The 20,020-nt window shown below is 43.2% G+C and overlaps 1 protein-coding gene across 7 annotated transcripts in view; it reads left to right on the top strand.

Moving 5' to 3' along the window:
• Positions 1-8,549, top strand: part of AXIN2 (axin 2) — a 31,725-nt gene extending 23,176 nt beyond the window's left edge. For 5 of the 7 annotated variants that reach the window (XM_014569324.3, XM_014569320.3, XM_014569328.3 and 2 more), the window contains 3 exons: positions 357-482; positions 1,722-1,889; positions 6,756-8,549. In XM_014569324.3, coding sequence (XP_014424810.2) covers positions 357-482; positions 1,722-1,889; positions 6,756-6,882 — 421 coding nt within the window. In that variant the 3' untranslated portion in view covers positions 6,883-8,549. The remainder of the gene's footprint in view (positions 1-356; positions 483-1,721; positions 1,890-6,755) is intronic. The other 2 variants (XM_006110565.4, XM_006110568.4) reach the window with 1 other exon arrangement.
• The last annotated feature ends 11,471 nt before the right edge of the window (positions 8,550-20,020 follow it).

Genomic DNA, 20,020 nt, shown 5'->3' on the forward strand with positions numbered 1-20,020 from the left:
ATTTTATCTGATTTGCATGTAGCCTTATCTTCCAGATTTGTAATGGGAGGTGAGGAAAGTATTGCAAAACGTAACCTAATTAAGCCCTAAAGATGAACTTTCTTTTTCCAGTCCTCAATAGTTTGAATTTTATATTCTGTCTTTCACTGTCACTGCGAGTATAATTTGTTGTCTGGAACTCACACGGCTGCATGCCAAGCGATGAATTAGGTTGTTTATTAGGCAAGTGAATATGAAAGGATAAACCAGTCCCTTAGCATTCTTAATTCTTTCTTTGATTTGTGTTTTGGTGCAAAGAAGGAACTTAATGCCTCTCCGGAGACTTCACTTAAGACAATGTATTTTAACTTTAACAGGACTTGTTTTGTTTGTCCCCCCAACTTCAGATGTTCAACCTCAAACCAGCAGAGGGATCGAAACCACTCGTCTGCTGTTCCAGGGGGAAATGCCCCTTTCTGTAATGCAAGCCTAACTACAGAAGAGTGAGTACCAGATATACATTACATGTATTTCCATGGCCTTTAATTATCCTTGCATTTAATGGATGGCACATTGAAAAAACAAGACATTTTTATATCTGAAGTTTAGTCTTTCAAACATACTTTTTTTAAGGAAGAAAAAAAAATTTTCAAATCTTGTCTCTCGTTATTTTTAACTTGCATTTCTATAAAGTGGACAAAGATTGGATTAGTCTAATTACAGGATGGCTCTTTTAACAAGAAATCTGCTACAGAGAGGTCTAAAATGGCCTAAATAATTAAAGTTTTCTTTTTTACCCTCTTCATCTTAAGCAATGTTTGAAGTCCAGACTAAGCCACCTGACTAGAGTCTTTCATTTTTAATTGGTTGACCTTAAATCCACCAGCTGTCTTTGCTAGGAGCTTTTTTTTCTTTCCTGAAGCCACTCTACAAAGACTTAGAACAAATTAGGAAGACTAAATTACTGTGGACTAACACTTTGTGACCTTTTGACATGCCAAGTATACGTTGCCTCAGAAGTAGTTCTGGATTTAGTGAGATGACATTCATTCACTGCACTGTTGCTATTTTGTTACGTAGTATTTTTATATTGGCTTTTAAGAAGTGCTCCTCATTTCAAGTGACAGGGTCTGCTTCACTTTTTGCCTGGTTGTTCATGGGTACAGTAATGCTACCTGTGCTTTTGAGGCAAATAATCCTAGTGCTTTGTGTAGTTTTTGAACAGCAGACTTTGAAATGCCGCCACCACCAACAACTAAAAGGTGTTTATATGGAGGGATACGCTAAGCTGCCATATAGTTTGTCTGAATGAAAATTGTGCGGCGTTGTCTTTGTGACCTTAGTAGACTAGATATAGAAAGTTAGTTTGGCTTAACGGTAATGTGTTTAGCTTAGCCGTTAGAGATTTACTGTTTGATATTCAGCAGACCATGTGATCTCTCCCCTCCATCCATAAAATGGGCACAGTTCCCCGAATAGGTGTGCTCTGAGGCATAATTTATTAACGTGCTTCAGCTGCTTAGAGTTATTATTTGTATTAGAGTAGCGCCTAGAAGCGGGCTAGCATGTTATGGTACATGCCCTACAAACACAGCACATACGCTCGCTTTCGTTGCAAGGTATTATCGAACTTTCAAATTGAGCCTGGCATCAATCTAGCCGCTGTTGCCTGTAGTAGAAATATTGGCTAGCAGGGAAGTCTTTGTTTCCAAATGAGAAACATGCTTTCTTTTTTGTTGCAGTCACAAAGAGCCAAAGAAACTCCCAGTCGCTCACGCCTCCCTGTCTACCGAGTTGGTTGTCACTTATTTTTTCTGTGGAGAAGAAATACCCTACAGGAGGATGTTAAAGGCCCAGAGCCTGACACTTGGGCACTTTAAAGAGCAGCTGAGCAAAAAGGGAAATTATAGGTAAGAATCTTGTGGTTTCTTTCGTCTGCTGAGACTATGAACCAAAATAACCGGCAAATAGTTTCTACAAACCCGCCCACGAGGAAAAAGTTACAGCACCTTTTTTGGGAGGTTGACGGCACTGGTTTACTGAACTCTTCTCTGTCTTTTTTTCCCCACTCCTCCACCAAAGCCAGGGTGGCTCACAGAGGCATGGGTATTGTGTTGCTTAAACTTGGTCTTGTCTTGTCGGTCAGTTCCTCTGATGTCTTGTCACCCAGGAATTGCATAAGAGCACACTGATTGTCCAGGGATAGTTATTGCCCGAATGCTGACGAAGATGCTCTTATGGTTAAGGGTTTGGACTGGGACTTGGAGAGATCTAAGTTCCATTTCCTCTACCCCTGACTTCCTGCCAGATCTTGAACTTGGTGCCTGTGTTCCCATCTGTGAAATGAGGGTATTGGCATTTGGCCTCCTTTGACAGAACATCCATATAAGTAACCTAGGTAGGCCCATTCTAGGATTGGAGATGTGAAGAGATGCTTTCAAGGAATTTTGAGTTGAGTTCCTGCAGATGCTTTTGGCCTCTTCCTAAACTCCTTTCAGCTAGAAATACCAAGCTGAGGAGGGTAAATTCCATTGAATATGGAGAACTAGGAGGTCACCAAATGAAATGAATAGGCAGTAAGTTTAAAACAAACAAAAGGAAGTATTTTTTCACACAGTGCATAATCAACCTGTGGAACTCCTTGCCAGAGGATGTTGTGAAGACCAGGATTTTAACAAAATTAAAAAAAGAGCTAGTTAAATTCATGGAGGATGGCTATTTGCCAGGATGGGCAGGAATGGTGTCCCTAGCCTCTGTTTGTAAGACGGTGGGTCTGGGCAACAGGGGGGTGGATCATTGTGGTGCATCTGGCATTGGGTACTGTCAGAAGACAGAATAGTGAGCTAGATGGACCTTTGGTATGACCCAGTATGGCCATTCTTATGAGTGACACTTAAAACCTTTCTCCCTGCTTTCCCTTTATAGCCACCCCTATGAATAAAAGGAATTCTAAAGGCCTAAGACTGTGTCTGGTATCTGTGTCTTAGAAGCCGGTTTCCCTTGTTTACTGCCTCCTTGTAATGGTCATTCCAATCACAGCAGTGTGGTCCGCAGCTATTTTTACTGTACTAGCCGAACGGACCGGATCAGTAATGAGCTGACAGTGTTCTATTGGTTGACGAGGCTCTATACAAAGGGTACAGGCAAAGTTAAGTTTGTTTGTTTGTTTGTTTGTTTTCAATTTTGTTTTGTGTTTGGCACTCCTCCAAGGACCACGTTCTGGAGCCCAAAGTCGCAAAAGTTGTCAAAAGAGCACAACGTTCTCCTTGTGGCTCCACCAGTGAATCTGCATTGGCTTTGAAAGATCCACTAAGAGTCTAGGCACACCTTCTGTTTTATATGGATGCTTGTCCAGGGGTGTTGGGGCTTGAGACACCCACATTCTCTGTCCTTCCCGACTGCCATCAGATTCAAAGGGGTAGCCGAGTTAGTCTGTAACGGGAAAAACTTAAAAAAACAACAGATAGATTACTAGCACCTTCAGATTGCAATTGCTACCAACCTGAGCTGGATTTGAACTGGCAACCAAACGTTGCACAGCATTTCTCTCTCTCCCATTACCCCATTCTCTCAGCAGCCATTTAGTGCTTCTAAACAGTGTTTCTCAACCTTTTTTTTATAAAGTACCCCCCCTTTAAAAAAAAAAAAAAAAAAGTACCCCTAGTACCTATAGTTTTCAGACACGCACATTTTTTTTTATCTACCATTGTAACACATTTGTTTAAACAACTTAATCGTAGCTGGGTGGGCAATGATATTTTGGGGTATAAAAAGTACAAAAATAATAAAGCGCTGTAAAACTTAAAACAAAAATTCAAGTTTTCTTCAAATTTCAGTTGTGTTGATGTATCCTTCCAGACTTCTCTCAAATACCCCTAAGGGTATCTGTACCACTGGTCGAGAAACACTGCTCTAGAACATCTTGTTCTGTTTCCCCTGAAAATTCTCTCTTGTGATGCTAGGGTCCTTGAGTAAGATATTAAAACTTCGGTGGCCTTAAAGCCCCTGCAGGTGCAATTATTTGTGCCTTGTCAGACTGTAATTACTTTAGAAAATGTTTTTAAGTGACTGACAAGGATGAAACAATGTTTTGCTTAGATCTCTCCCCTTTACACCTGGGTAAAGACAATACAGAAATTTATAAAAGGAACTTGGGTACGTGCCCAGTATTTTATCTTGCACAGACACAAGGTGAAACTAATTACACAAATGTGTGTACCTCCAGGGAATCATTTTGATCTAAGCTTTGACTTTTGGCTGGACTTTGAGTGAAACTGCAGGTGACCTTCAGGGAAGAGGGCCGTACTACCCAGGGTAGTGTGTGTGTGTGTGTCTGTGCAGAGGGAGGCACTAAGTAGACTGCTTTGGTCACATCTGGCATTGATTTCTTTTTAAGGCACACTTAATAAGCATGTCTTTGAAGCTTTTGCCTTTCATTTAATGCACAAAGACATGCATAAATGGTTGACTCTCAAAATTCTTTATTGATTGAATCAGTTTGCAACACGGGCACCTAAAAGCTCTATTCTTGTGCCGTTTTTCAGTGCCAAAGTCATGTGTCTGAGCATACAGTGGGATATTCACCCAGCACATTGTATTTCAGGCTTTCTTAAAAAATAAAATAAAAAAATTAAGCAGTGATTTCATACTGATGGTGTTAACAAAAAACAAACACACACACACACACACACACACACACAACTGGGTGGTGTTGGGTAATCTTAACATGGCAGAAGTTCAAAACAGCAACACCAGGCCTGCTAGATTCTATTGGTGCCAGATGTCAGGGGGGGAGAAAAAGAAGCAAAGCTTGCCACATAAAACATGTTTGAATGGAAAGCCCATTTCTGTGAGCAAATAAGTGCAGAGCGACTTGTTTGAAGATGTTGTGGGGGGAGTCCCCTTCTCTCTTTCTGTCTGTGAAATAAGGTTGTAATTATGTAAAAAGTTATAATGTGTTTTCTTAAATAAAGATGCAGTGTTCAAACAAAAAAAGAAAAAAAAAAGATGTGTAAACACCAGCAGAGAGAGTTGGTGGAGGAAGCTATAGGGAAAGCAGGCTGTTCTCTGAAAAGGGGAGGGTAAGGGGAGAGCTGGGGGAGAGTCCTTAAAACTCATTCACATTTTTTTGCCTTTTGGTTTTATTTTGGGCTTAGTGGCTCGTGGAATTACAGCCCTGACCTGAAGCATTAAAGTCAGTGGGAACTTTGCCATTGACTTTTTAGTGAGTGTAGGTTCAAGTTGTGTAAGAACAACTTAAACAAGAGCTATTTCTGTTACCGAACAATTAAAGACCCAATGCTGTACATCATCAGTTCAACCAGGAATGACTTTTAAAAAAAGAAAAGTAAATGTACCTTGACTAAATGTAGCTGTTTTACTCATTCCTGTTCTCTCTACCTAAAACATTTAGCTTGTCTTAAAAAATTAAAACGTGGTTACTGAGTATTTAGTGTTTAAATATTATTTTTATTGAAAATTCATTACAAATGCTAAAGTCCAATTCATGTTTTTAATGAAGTGATTCCCTAAATTTTGGGGCATCTTCCTATAAAAGTTATGACCTGCAACTCTCCAACACCTTCAACCCCTTGGTTGAAAATTACAGAGCAGGGTAATTAAAAAAAAAAAAATCTTATCTGATGAGGAGTTTCCTTTTCTGGTGATCAGATCACAAAGTATTTTTTTGAGAGTGAGTAGGGCAGATTAGAGGAGGTGTGTGGTAGTAGACGGGCAGGCTCCTTAAATGCTAACCTTCTGAATGGAAGCCCTTCATTTGTGCATATGCAATTAAGCAGCCTTAGAAGGAAGAATGCTAGAAAAGGGATAAAAGGAACCTTTAATCAAGAAGCTGAACGGTCTAATTCGGGATAATAGAGGGGTCCTTACTGTTTGACACAAGAGGGGTGGGGGCGCTTTTTTGTCTGGCCAAGCATTGGCTTCATGATCTAACGACCCAGAGAAAAAGAGAAGGAATGCGACCCACTTCTACTTGACCTTCCAGTGTCAAATATTGCAAGCTAGACCAAGATTGCTCTTTGCACGCGACCAGTAGGAAGCATCCGAGAAGGAACAACAAGCCGTTTCTGTCACTGAAAAGTAGATGCATGTTTTAGCTTTTGGTTTTTGTTTTGTGACGTGCAAGACATAAACTTGATCCACAAACTTGACGAAGGGAGAAATGCCACATAATTACAGTCTTGTTTTGGAGGAAGCATGGCACAGATTTTGAGCTACTCTCCCCCCTCCTCCCTCCAAAAAAAATGCCTTATTTAATAAAAACTCCTCAGTGCGCTGTTGTGCTCTAGAATTTATGCACGAAAGAAAGGAGAACAAAAACGTTTGCTAGAATTGTATTTGGTTAAACGAGATGTTTGGCAAGAGCTTGCTGTGCTTTTTTTAAATTGTTTTCTCTTGTTGCAAATATCTGCTGCCAACATGCATAACTTGTTCAAGGCCCTACTCCCTGAGGTGCCCTATTTTATTAAGTAATATACTTCCATTCCTTTGCTCTTGTTCCTCAAACACTACTTCTTCTGCACAGCGTGGCTGGCTGTTGTTGCCATTCTAAATCAGATTTTGGCAGATACGTGCAAACAGGTCACTTGTGAGTTATGGAGGATTTTAATGGTATCGGACCCGATTGCTTTCTCCGTTCACATGTTACGCTTATGTGAAAGGAGAATCAGACCCTTGGTTGGAAATGTTTGCTGCTGCTATCTAAAAAGCATGGTAAAGCAACACTTCTTTATTTAAAACTGCTTCCTCTCCCTCAGGTATTATTTCAAAAAAGCGAGCGATGAATTTGACTGTGGTGCGGTTTTTGAAGAAATTTGGGAAGACGAGACAATTCTGCCCATGTATGAAGGAAGGATTCTTGGGAAAGTAGAGAGGATTGACTGACTGATGGAATGGCATCTATGTCTTTGACACAACCTAAGCTAAAGATGTGTTTAGACACATAGCCACAGCAGCAATGACAACAAAAAACTTTGAAGGAACCTTTTGAACCGATGAAGAAGAAGAAGTGAAGCCTATGAAGACTTTGCCAAATTAGCCTTAGAGAAAAAAATGGCATTTATTATACATGAGTTGGGTACTGAAATGATAAAAAACCAAACAATCTACCAACCCTGAACTATTTATTAAAAACATGACCACTGTTGGCTATTGAAGATGCAGACCATGTTTGAGAGACTTCCATACATAATATATGATTTCCTGGGGATCTGAAATCTATGGACTAAGAGAAACTGTGTATAGCTTACCTTACCAGTAATCCTTATTGATATTTATTGAACAGTCTGTTTTCCCTTAAATCCAGTTTATGGATATGCTGCTTTAACAATGGTAAAAAGAGAGGTTGTGGGGGGAGGGAGGAAAGAGGAGAAGGGGTTATTTTTTTATGTCCCACTATCTACAGTTTTGGAGTTCAGCGATAGGAATGCATTCATAATTTCTACCACTTTAAAGGGATTGAGGTGGAGGTGGGTGAATTATGCTTCACCCAGTATTTCTCCAAGGGAAGTTAAATGCTTTTCTGAAGAAATAATACATTGCCCTGCCATTCACTCATTTAGAGACCAGTGTATTTTAATGTATGCTGCTCTAATTTGGAATCAAGGTCATTACGTGTTAAATATTGTAGATGCAATACACTGTAGTAACAGCAATTGGTTTGTTCCCCTTCCCCGGGTGGTGGTGAGGGTTTTTTCTTTTTGTTGAACTCATTGTGTGGGACTCCATGTTATGTCCAGTGCCTATTTTTCGCAAGGCGGATGGTAGAAATGCCAACCTAGGAGGAGAAGCCAGTCAGTTCACATTTACATATTAACACACCAAAAGGACACATTGCAAAAGTCAGGTTAAAACCCAGATGTGTATTCCATAAAGCTAACCTTTTTTTAAAATCCTACTTCAATGTTAGCACATCTTCTATATAAACTATGTTCAGTGATGACAGGGTGGATTTTCCAGTGTGTGTGTGTGTGTGTGTTTACAAATTTTAAATGACATCCATTCGAGCCAATGGGAGTTGTGGGCGAAGCTCCTTGTAACCCTTTGAAAAGCTTCCTTGTGTGGGTGCACGTGTGTGAGTGTGTATCTGTAGGGACAACACAATCCTTTCCCAAGAAAAATCTGGCATTTCTACGTTTTGGGTTTTGTTTTGATTAACTTAATCTGAGCATTCTGTTTGCCATTGCTACTTTGTATAATACGTCTGTATATATTGTAGAAAATGTATGGTCGAAAAAATAATACACTATCTCAAGTGTTTTAAAATTGATTCAGTACAGTACCTGTGCCTGCATGGTGTTACTTTGCCATGTGTCACCCTATATTCAGGGTTCATGTTTTTCCCTTGTTTGTTTAAGGGGTTTATGTATAAATATATTTTATGCCTTTTATTACAAGTCTTGTACTCATGACTTTTGCCATGGCATTTTGTTTTACTTATACTGTAAATTATGCATTATAAAGAGTTTCATTTAAAGAAAATTACTTGGTACAATAATTATTGTAATTAAAGAGATGTAGCCTTTATTAAAATTTTATATTTTTCAAATTAATATTGTCTGATTTTTAATGTCTTGAATGATGGTAGTACTCTCAAAGCCCTGACTGAGCTCTGGTCCCCGTGATGTTCGCTGCCCTGGACAGTTTGCCATCTAAATAGAACCCAACAGTTCCTCTCTCCGACTCTTGCTTATTACTTTTATGAGACTCAGTAAGAAATAAAAGTAACATTTTCATGCCCAGTGACTTAAGTCCCATTTTCAAAAGTGACATGCATTTAGGAGTCTAAGGGCATATCTGGGGTTGAGGGAGCTGGAGGGCAAGACATGCCAGAAAGTTAAGGTGAATCAACTAACGCTGTGAAATCAACTTGCATAAATCAAAGTCTATTAATCCTCTGTGTAGATATCTCATTCAGAAATAAAGTGGCTTTAGATTGCAGTAACTTAATCCTCCTCCAAATAAATCTCATTGCCTAATTCCCACTGATGTTCACTTTTCACTTTGACTTAAGTGAGTTGCCCAAGGTCCCACATGAAGTCTGTGTCAGTCAGGAATGGAATCGAGGTTCCCTGAGGGCCTGTCTGATGCTTTAACCAGAAGCTTCTCCTTTCTCTCCTGCTCTGGTACAGAAACTTGCTTTGTGAATCAACATACCTCACTAGGCCCTAGCCCTCCCGAGTGGAAGTTGTCGGTTTCAGTAGCGTTACACCAAGGATGAAATTGACTCCGAGCAATCACCTACAGGCCTCCAAGTTTCACGCAAGTAGCTCTTGTAGAGTGATCATGGAAATGCCCGTGACCTGGTATGTTAGTAACCGAAGCCTAATTTTTTTTTTCCTGTTTGATATACCTGTGGCACCTATTGCTTTTTTTCCCACCCTCTTTTTCCTTATAGTTTAAAGTATCTGGATTATTTTGTGTGTATGAAAAGACTTCATTTAAAACATCAGTAAAATTCCGATCAAAGGGCTCAACTTCATACCGAGTACACAGAACTAAGAACTGAATCTTTCAGTTAAAAAATAAAAAAGCTGCAGGCAGCATTGCACATTTAAATGCATGGTGTCTTTTATATCAAACACCTTCTGAAATTCATGGGGCTCATCTTAATTGATAAGCTGGACATAACGGATGGGTAGGGAGACTTCAACAACATGAGGGAAGAAAGGTGTGGGTTTTTTTTTCCCTTTCCCCATTCTACCATCAAAGGTTAGGAACTTAAGCACTGCACAGTAATATTATTTTTCTTCTGCTATTAAAATGAATCACACTGTGCCTAATTCTTCTTGGGAAGATAAATGTGTTTGAGGCTGCTTGAAGTCATTCACTGCCATACAAGCCTTTGCATCTTTTTATCAATGTTCCAAAATACTCACCTCTGTTTTTTCGGATGTCTGTAGAAACAAAAACTAAAATGGCTTCAAATACATGGCAGGCTGTTTAGCAGAGATGAAAGGATAGTTGAATAGTCTTTTAAAAATGAATGAAAAGTGAATACTCCTCTGTTTCAATTATAAGCGGGATGTGGAGATCATTAGACACCATCTTAATGTGACACTTTGAAGGCGTTCAGCTACCTTGACGTGTTCAGAAACCTTGTTTTCAACTTGTCGCAGGCTGCGGAGAACCGAGCCACAAAAGTGGCCATGAAATGAGAGCCCAGCATGAGAGAAAGGGCTGCTTACATGAAAAAGTTGCGCTGCTATAACTTTGTGGGTGAAGATAAGCCAATGTTATTAAACTAATAACTGGGTGCCTTACAAGCTTTACCTCACGGCACTTAAGAGAAGCAGGGAAATGCTATTCCCAAGCCACAGATGAGAGCACTCAGACACAAGACCCAGATTTTAACAGCATTTCGGTGCCTAAATGTCTGTACAAGTCTGGGCCCACATGTCCCACCTCAGCGCAGGAGGTCTATGTCCGAGCCCAAGGCCTAGGTAGGGCTCTGACAGTACCTCCATCTTTATCTGCTGCCGTCAAATCTGTAATTGCAACTCGGGTAGCACACTAGCAGTGCACTACTAGCCCCGGAGACGTGGCGGTGTGGGCTTTCAATGACAGTATGGACCTAGGGGCCCAGTGGGTATGCACGCCTTACACTGCTGTGTACGCATGTTATTTTCGGCTGTAAACACCAGGGCTGTGTCTAGACTGGCCAGTTTTTCCGGAAAATCAGCCACTTTTGCAGAAAAACTTGCCAGCTGTCTACACTGGCCTCTTGAATTTCCACAAAAGCACTGACGATCTCATGTAAGATTGTCAGTGTTCTTGTGCAAATACTATGCTGCTCCTGTTCGGGCAAAAGTCCTTTTGCGCAAAACAGCCAGTGTAGACAGCCCAGATTTGTTTTCCGCAAAAAAGCGCGTCTATATTAGCCACGGACGCTTTTCCGCAAAAAGTGCTTTTGCGGAAAAGCATCCGTGCCAATCTTGATGCTCTTTTCCGAAAATGCTTTTAACGGAAAACTTTTCCATTAAAAATATTTCCAGCACATCATGCCAGTCTAGACGTAGCCCAGCAGAGCGTGCGTTGGGCTGCCTAGCCACAGCTCTGTGCACCTCTGATTACAATGTAGCCATTACTAAAGTAAGACTGGCGAAGGGTCTTAAGAGAGGCTTGCATGGGTTTCGCTCACGAACAAGCTTCAGTCAAAATAAGCTGCTTTTACTCAACAGTTGTCTCCATAAGAACGGCTGTACTGGGTCAGACCAAAGGTCCATCTAGCCCAGTGTCCTGTCTACCGACAGTGGCCAATTCCAGATGCCCCAGAAGGAATAAACAAAACAGGGAATCATCAAGTGATCCCTCCACTGTCACCTATTCCCAGCGTCACCTATCACTGAGTTAAATGTCCAGCATATGATTCCGAGGCCTTGGAATGGTGCTAAACCACAGTACGCCCTTCTACACATTTTGGCTGCGTCTAGACTGGCATGATTTTCTGCAAACGCTTTTAACGGAAAAGTTTTTCCATTAAAAGCATTTGCGGAAAAGAGCGTCTAGATTGGCATGGACGCTTTTGCGCAAAAGCACTTTTGGGGAAAAGCGTCTGTGCCAATCTAGACGCGGTTTTGCGCAAGAAAGCCCCGATCACCATTTTCACCATCGGGGCTTTTTTGCGCAAAACATTTTTTAGCTGTCTACACTGGCCCTCTTGCGCAAATACATTTGCGCAAGAGGGCTTTTTCCCGAGCGGGAGCAGCATAGTATTTGCGCAAGAACACTAACAATCTTACATTAGATCGTCAGTGTTCTTGCGCAAATTCAAGCGGCCAGTGTAGACAGCTGGCAAGTTTTTCCGCAAAAGCGACTGCTTTTGCGGCAAAAACTTGCCAGTCTAGACGCAGCCTTTAAGTCTGTCACCTCACCGTTGTGTTTTGGTATGGTTGTTGTGGGGAGTTGCTCTTCAAAAAGGTAAGCTGCTGGGACAGTGGATTTAGGTCACTGTGGCATGTTCTCATGCATGCCATAATGTCTCTTGATCCCTTTGGCTGTGCTCCATTCTGTGTGTGTGCTCCATTCTGTGTGACACCGGAAGCAGAACATTGGGGGGGAAAAAATCCTTGTCTCCTCCAAATAGCCTGAAAGGACCGAGGAGACACTTCTGATACTCTTCCATTAGCTAGGCTAGCACGTGTCCTAGAGACCTAGCAGAACCTAGAGTTATAGCACACTAGAACAGGAAGAAAACTTGAGAGGTCATCAAGTCTAGTCCCCTGCCCTCATGGCAGGACCAACCACCATCTAGCTCATTCCTGATAGATGTCTATCCAACCTATTCTTAAATATCTCAAATGACCACAGTCTCCACCACGTCCCTAGGCAATTTATTCCACTGCTTGACCACCCTGACTGGCCGTTTTTCCTGAAGTCCAACCTAAATCTCCCTTGCTGCAATTTAAGCCCATTGCTCCTTGTCCTATCATCAGAGGTCAAGTAACCAGGGTACAGTGCATTGCTTTACAGCAGCTGACCAGCCCATGCCACTGAGCTGTGGTTTTTGGAACATCACAGGGTAACATGCTCTGTGACGCTGTAGATCTGCGATGGTTAAGGATCACTGCATTAGACAGTCTTTCCAGTGTGAGCAACTGGTGGGAGATCAGTCTCTTCGCTGAGCTGTAACAACAAATAAGTTAAGCAAGTAGAATGCATTTTCAGTAGCGCCCTGGTGAGTGTGTGTTACGGGGCTCTGTATCTTGCGACACAGTCAGTAGGACTCTTCCCCGGTACCATTCACCGGAAGTTCCCAGAAGCCCTGGAACTGAGCTTCACAGTAGTCCCTGACGTGGTAGGTATGTACTAACCTAGGAATCTCAAACGCCTGAACCATGGGCCAGTTTCAGCCAGAACGATTGTGCAATTTGGCCCAGGACTCCCAGCAGGCTACCATCGGCCCCCAAACCTAACCCTTCCTGCCACCTTCTCCCCTCATGACACCCTTTCCCCTGAGCACATGGCTTTGGGGATCACCTGCGGCTGGGGGCGCCTGGTGCCTAGCACCTCTCCGCCTTTCCCAGGAAGTGGAGCATGTGTTCCCACCAAGTGCGCTCTGCTTCTCCCATGGCTCCTGGGAGTGTGGGAGGGGACACAACTGCTAACACCATGCAGCACCAGCCCTCCCCAGTGATCCCCAAAGCCGGGTTTTGAGATGATGGAGGGAGAGGGCAATGGTGCAAAGGAGCAGAGCTTGGGGCCCAGTAATGGACCCCCCCAACCCACCAGGAGTCATGGGCCAGATTGTGTACTTCTGCTGGGACTGGCCAGCGGTCTGGGAGTTTGAGACTCCTGTACTAACCCCATTTTATAGGTCACTGAAGCATAGCATGATTAAGTCAGTCAATGTCCCACCACTCCTCTGTAGTAGTGTCAGGGAGAGAAATGCCAAGCCGTCCCCAGTCCTATGCGTTATGCACAGCACAAGAGTTTCCTGTCCCCCATTTAAAATGACCCAGAGCATGGGGATCTCTCACTTTATCCTCCCACTTCCGCCTCCCCTGCCATAAACCCACTTCTCAGAGACAAGTTCCAGGCATGGAAAGGTTAATTTGCACGTCTTATCCTGGGCAACTGTCTCTAACCATGAACGTTTTCTTGCCCACCACCAATAACATTGCAGCGCTCCCCAGACTTCTTTTCCAGCCCTTTATTAAGTCTTTTTCTAAGGCAGTGTATGCCCTTCAAGTTACGATTCCGATCTGTTCCTGGATTAGGCTGAGGAACTCTATTGTGTTCACATCTTGCTTGGCTTGGACAGGAGCTTCATTTTCTGTCCTTTCAGTTTCCATTAACATCACATTAATGAAGTTAAATCAAACACACACATCCATCCATTTCACAACAGCAGAAACCCTGGATTCATTTTAGAAACATACCAGGGATATAGTGTCTTTAAAATAAGAATCATATTCCAGCGCACTCAAACATTTTCTCTATTAATCATTCATCCCAGGAAACGCCCACACAAAGAAAGATCTGACTGGCTGAAGAACTATTTAAAGTAAATCCCTTTTCTCGCCCCCCCCACCCCTCCTTCAGCCCCCAGAAAAAAAAAGCTCAGAGTAGTTATGGGTATTGAAATCAGCCCTAGTTTGGGTTCTTTGAATTCCACAAGACACTGGTGCTGTCCTCGATGTCACTGAATGATTTCGTTGATGCATGTGTGGGCACGGGCTACTTCTTGTCCTAAACGTCTTTAGACAACGTTGTACCATTTGGCTCCCTAAATACTTCGTTCTTTATGCTGCCTGTCATTAGGACACAAATAATAACGGCTTAAAAAGTCCTGATCTGCATTTCCACCCCTTTAAACTACATGCGCCATGAAACTACAGACTGTCCTGTTGGATTATATGATACAGTTAGGCTGCAGGGATCTTGAAACCATGGGGCAAGAGGGGAGGTTAATTTTGGACACCGGGACTAAGTAGTTGTGTAGTGTAAGACAGACGCTGCTGAGCTCTCTGGGCAATGCACCTCTCCTTTTCACAAGAGAATCTATTAGCAAGGCAGCCATATAACTCTCATGTTCTCTACTTGATAAGCTTTGATGGGAAGAATTTTTTTCAGGAAACAGCAAGAACCTCTGGGATTTCTAGCTTTCAACATTTTTCTTGGGCCCCGCAGGAGTCTGGAATGCCTCTGAACCCTACAGTGCATTCATCTCTGAGAGAGCCACAGGTTCACTGACAACGTACACGCTACCAGTACATCCCTCTAATCGGCAGTCAGAACACTTTTAGCTACTTGCGGCCACAGATAGCACCTTTCGAGCGCTCCTTTCAAAATAAGGTCACGGGCACCTTCTCTGGTCAGGGCAAAAGTCCTGTTTAATTGTTACACCCAGGAAGGTTAATGAATCCAACTGGGTTTCAGAGTCCCCTAAAGCCGTGGGGGCTGACAAGGTCTGAAGTTTTAGCCACTATCATGACTAGCGAGCCATACTCCACCAGCCAAATAGTCACATGTGGCTAGGGCAGCCACTCAGCACATGCGGCCCATGGCCCATTTGTTTGCGGCCTGTTGTGTAGTTTGGGTACACGCGGCCCACGGGTGGGAGCCAAACCAAAACACGTAGTCAATATAATGGACTTCTGTTGATATGCGTTTTAGTAGTTACATTCTTGGACTGTCATTACTCATGAAAAGTGCTGTCATATGGGTGGGACTCGGGTAAATATTGCATTTTATTAGTAGCAGAACTGACTTAAATGGGGCCTGTGTCTTGTGTAGTCTTGCCTTAATCTATGTATTCATGCCCGTCAGTGTGAAAGAAGCTATTTGCATATATATTTGCATGTAAATGCAGCCACGCTTAAGTTGCGTGAGTATCATTGTGGACACCCCTCCCCCCCCCGGAGCTTCTAAAGTTGAGTAGCCCTGGGCTAGTGGCTAGCGTGTTGGACACCACGGCCCTAAAGGATCCCTTATAGACCCAGAATTCACACGTAACAGCCTATCAGGACATCAAAATGATCATTGTCTTCATTGTCACTGGCGCAATGGCTCAAAAACTCGTCCTCTCAGACCATCTCGGTATATATGGAGGGAGGAGAATGTGGCTTCTGGTGGCAATTGGGTTGGCTGCTCTATAGAGAGTTAGTTACTGACGTCCTCCAGGCCCACATCTGGTGAGGCCCCTTCCAGCAGACGTGTTGCAGGCATTGCACTGTTTGGAGAATCTGAGCTGCTTTCTCTTGGCAGGAGACAGATAAATGTTGCTCCCTGAGCAGAGTCTTCTATAGATTTTGGGGACAATGGGCGAAAGATCCTGATCAGACTGCCTGGCAGTGGCGGCGGATCTGTCTTTGCAAAGGGTTAATAGAAACATCCTTTATCTCCGGCAAGGCAAGGAGCTCACCAGCCTCTCCTGACCCTGCACGCTGTGGTTTGGCCATTTTTGTTCAGAGAGGCCCTAGATGTGCAGGGCGAGTTGTTGGCCAACTGTCCCTTTTGACTAGTAAAGCCGGGTCAGGAGGGATTGGGCCCATTTTTGGTTGCGATCGTTCGTGCCTCTCGCCTGGAGGACAAGTGACTTCAGCCCTCAGATCAGCGCTGGGTTATACCAGAGACAAAGGTTTGATTCTTCTGGTGGTCTCAATGTCTAACCTTTTCTGTCGCCAAGAACATTAAGAAGAAGGTTGTGGGGCCATGTCTTTATCATCTGGCATCTTCTGATTTCTTTGAGCCTGATCTTTATTTTATATCTGTGTCTGTGCGGCCCATATATAATGCAACACAGCATTATTTTCACTGGTCGGTGAGCTCTCCCTGGCTATAGTCGTAGGGTAGGCATCTATACTGATGCTTTCAGATCTGTCAGCAACTGTTGATGCTCGTGCTCATGAGGTTTTGCTGAGCTACCTGGGGTAGGGTTGGGAGCAGGGTTCCCTGTAAGCTGTGCGCTTGGGCAGCCACCCAGGAGAGATTCAGGTGCCTCCTAGCTGATTAGCAGAGTGCCCAGAGCACCCACAGCCAGCTGCATGTGTTTCTACTGGTGGTGCACATCCGCACATTGCAAAATTATTCTGCACATGGATGCAAAAGAGTAGAGGGAACATTGGTTGGGAGCCAATTAATTCTTGGGGAATTTTGATTTTTGCACTACTGCTTCATTGCCTTCGGAGAATCTCTAATAGAAACACAGGGCTGGAAGAGACCTCCTGAGGTCATCGAACCTAACTCCCTGCCCAAAGCAGGTCCAATCCCAGCTAAATCATCCCAGCCATGGCTGTATCAAGCCAGGACTTATAAACCTCTAGGGATGGAGATTCCACCATTTCCCTAGGTAACCCATGCCAGTGCTTCCCCACCCTTCTAGAGAAATAGTTTTTCCTACTATCCAACTTAGACCTCCCCCACTGCAACTTGAGACCATTGCTCCTTGTTCTGCCACCACTGAGAACAGCCTCTCTCCATCCTCTATGGAACCCCCTTTTCATGTAATCGAAGGCTGCCATCAAATCCCCCCTCACTCTTCTCTTCTGTAGACTAAATAAGCCCAAATCCCTCAAGCCTGTCTTCGTAAGCCTCCTCATAATTTTTGTTGCCCTCCGCTGCACTCTCTCCAATGAGTCTACAACCTTTCTGTAATGGGGGCAAATTGGACACGATTCTCCAGATGTGGCCTCACCAGCGCTGAATAAAGGGGAATAATCACTTCCCTAGATCTGCTGGCAGTGCTCCTCCTAATGCACCTCAATATGCCTCTTGGACACCCTACTAGCAAGGCTGCCGAGGGAGACAGTGATATGATTTGAGCTACGATGCAGCTATTATGCAGCTGAGAAGCCTCTCTGTGTTTGCTTGCCACCTTGGCCTGCCAGCATGAAGTAGCCTGCTCTCTCAATGCTCAGCCAAAGAAGACCATGCTCGCTGGAGCTTAACTCAAGTGAGATGGAGGTGATGGGTGTAAGGGGAAACCTTTATGGTTATGTTGGTTATCACTGATGAATGGGTTCTTATTCAAGAAGTTCTTGCTCTGCAAGAGCTTTTTGGATTCCTTGATGCCATTGGTGGCCAGAAGCGCATATTTTATCTACAGCTGATGAAGTGCGTTATTATGTCGCTCAGGGTATGTCTACACTACAGAGTTGTGTTGGAAAACCGGCCATTTTTCCGACAAAACTTGAGGAACATCCACACTGCACTTGCATTCTTCCACAAGAAAATCGAAAGAACAGAGGGGTTTTTTTCTGGCGCTGGTAATCCTCATTCTATGAGGAAGAAGCCTTTTTGCGAAAGAGCTCTTTCGCAAAAAGGCATGTGTGGACAGGGAAGAGGGAGTTCTTTTGGAAGAAGAGGAAAGAGGAAAAAGCACAGGTGCCCTGATGGCCACTCCGTCCATAGCAATCACAGCTTACATGCGAGAGAGTGTCCATTCAGTATGGACGCGATCTTTCAAAAAAGCAGATTGCTTTTTCCATGCACTATTGCAGTGTAGACGCTCTCTTTCAGAAGAAGTTTTTTCAGAAGATCTCTTCCAAAAAATACATCTTCCGAAAGAAGCCTGTAGTCTAGACATAGCCTCAGTGGGAAAGCATGCCACCACAATCTATGAAGGGGTGTCTTTCAGAGCTACTCTTGTAGATGCAGCTGGCAGCTGCCCACCTGTCGAGCTATGTGAAATTCTAGGTCTCTACAACACCATTACGTCAAGATTTCCAAGATGGCACTGGCTTCCTAACTGTTCCCAGGAGCAATATTGCAATTGGTCAATAAAGCCTTATATGGATTAGGCCCCCAGCTACTTTAAAGACTGCCTCTTTACTCACCTGCACAGCGTTTGAGATCAGCTGTAGAATTCTGCTAAAGTTCCCTAGATTTGCTCTGGATACGCAGAATTCTTCAGACCATTCTCAATTTTTATACTTAGAGGCTACGTCTAGACTGGCATGATTTTCCGCAAATGCTTTTAACGGAAAAGTTTTTCCGTTAAAAGCATTTGCGGAAAAGAGCGTCTAGTTTGGCACGGACGCTTTTCCGCAAAAGCACTTTTTGTAGAAAAGCGTCCGTGCCAATCTAGACGCGGTTTTGCGCAAGAAAGCCCTGATCGCCATTTTCGCGATCGGGGCTTTTTTGCTCAAAACAACACCGCGTTGTCTACACTGGCCCTCTTGCGCAAAACCATTTGCGCAAGAGGGCTTTTGCCCGAACGGGAGCAGCATAGCATTTCTGCAAGAACACTGACAATCTTACATGAGATCGTCAGTGTTCTTGCGCAAATTCAAGCGGCCAGTGTAGACAGCTGGCAAGCTTTTCTGCAAAAGCGGAAAAACTTGCCAGTCTAGATGCAGCCAGCCTTTTTGGGGTAAAGGAACATGGAATTGCCAAACTGTATCAGACTCATGGGCCCTATAGTCCACAATCTTGTCTCTGACAGTGCTTCTGAAGAATATGCCTGGAAGTAAGTGGTTATTGAATAACTAGCTCCCAAAGTTTCTTCCCAACCCTGGTCACTTATGACTTCCATCTTGAAGCATGAGGGTTTACAACACTTCCAAAACGTTTGTCTTTAAAAAAAATCTTGATTATTGTCACGTTGGTTTGTCTTCCTTAGCTATATCAATGTCCAATCCTTTTTGAGTCCATTTTTGTTGGAAGTGTGTAAGGCAGTCGTGGGATGCGGTATAAAAGGCCTTTTCAACTTCATTTAGGAAACAAAACAAAGTGAAAATGGAAATGAACTTCTTTAACAAACTAACACCGGACACAAGAAAGTGTCACTTCATTACAAAAATCTGATTAAAAAAATATCAGTGGAGGTGAAAAGGAAATTTTCATTGTAGGTTTAATTGTACATGGATATGTAAATAGTCAGTAAATAGATAGAATCATAGAATCTTAGAATACTAGAACTGGAAGGGAACGTGAAAGGTCATCAAGTCCAGTCCCCTGCCCGCATGGTAGATAAAATGTTAGTAGATGGTACGCAAGGATATTTAGTTACTGGGTATGTAGGACCAGTAAAAGTTGTGTGCTGCAAACAGTATAAGAACATATAGGCTGTGTCTAGACTGGCCAGTTTTTCCGGAAAATCAGACGCTTTTCTGGAAAAACTTGCCAGCTGTCTACACTGGCCGCTTGTATTTCCACAAAAGCACTGACTTCCTACTGTAAGAAATCAGTGCTTTTTGCGGAAATACTATGCTGCTCCCGTTCGGGCAAAAGTCCCTTTTGTGCAAAACTTTTGCGCAAAAGGGCCAGTGTAGACAGCTGAGATTTATTTTGCGCAAAAAAGCCCCGTGAAAATGGCAAGCGGGGCTTTTTTTGCGCAAAAGCACGTCTAGATTGGCCACAGACGCTTTTCCGCAAAAAGTGCTTTTGCGGAAAAGCATCTGTGCCAATCTAGATGCTCTTTTCCGCAAATGCTTTCAACGGAAAACTTTTCTGTTAAAAGCATTTCCGGAAAATCATGCCAGTCTGGACGTGTCTACACAGGGTGTGTCTACACAGCAGGGCTTAACTCAAAATAAGCTATGCAAATTGAGCTCTGTCTATTGCATAGCTTATTTAGAAA

The sequence above is a fragment of the Pelodiscus sinensis genome, chromosome 20 (genome assembly GCF_049634645.1).
Source record: "Pelodiscus sinensis isolate JC-2024 chromosome 20, ASM4963464v1, whole genome shotgun sequence".
In the NCBI taxonomy this organism is placed as follows: domain Eukaryota; kingdom Metazoa; phylum Chordata; order Testudines; family Trionychidae; genus Pelodiscus; species Pelodiscus sinensis.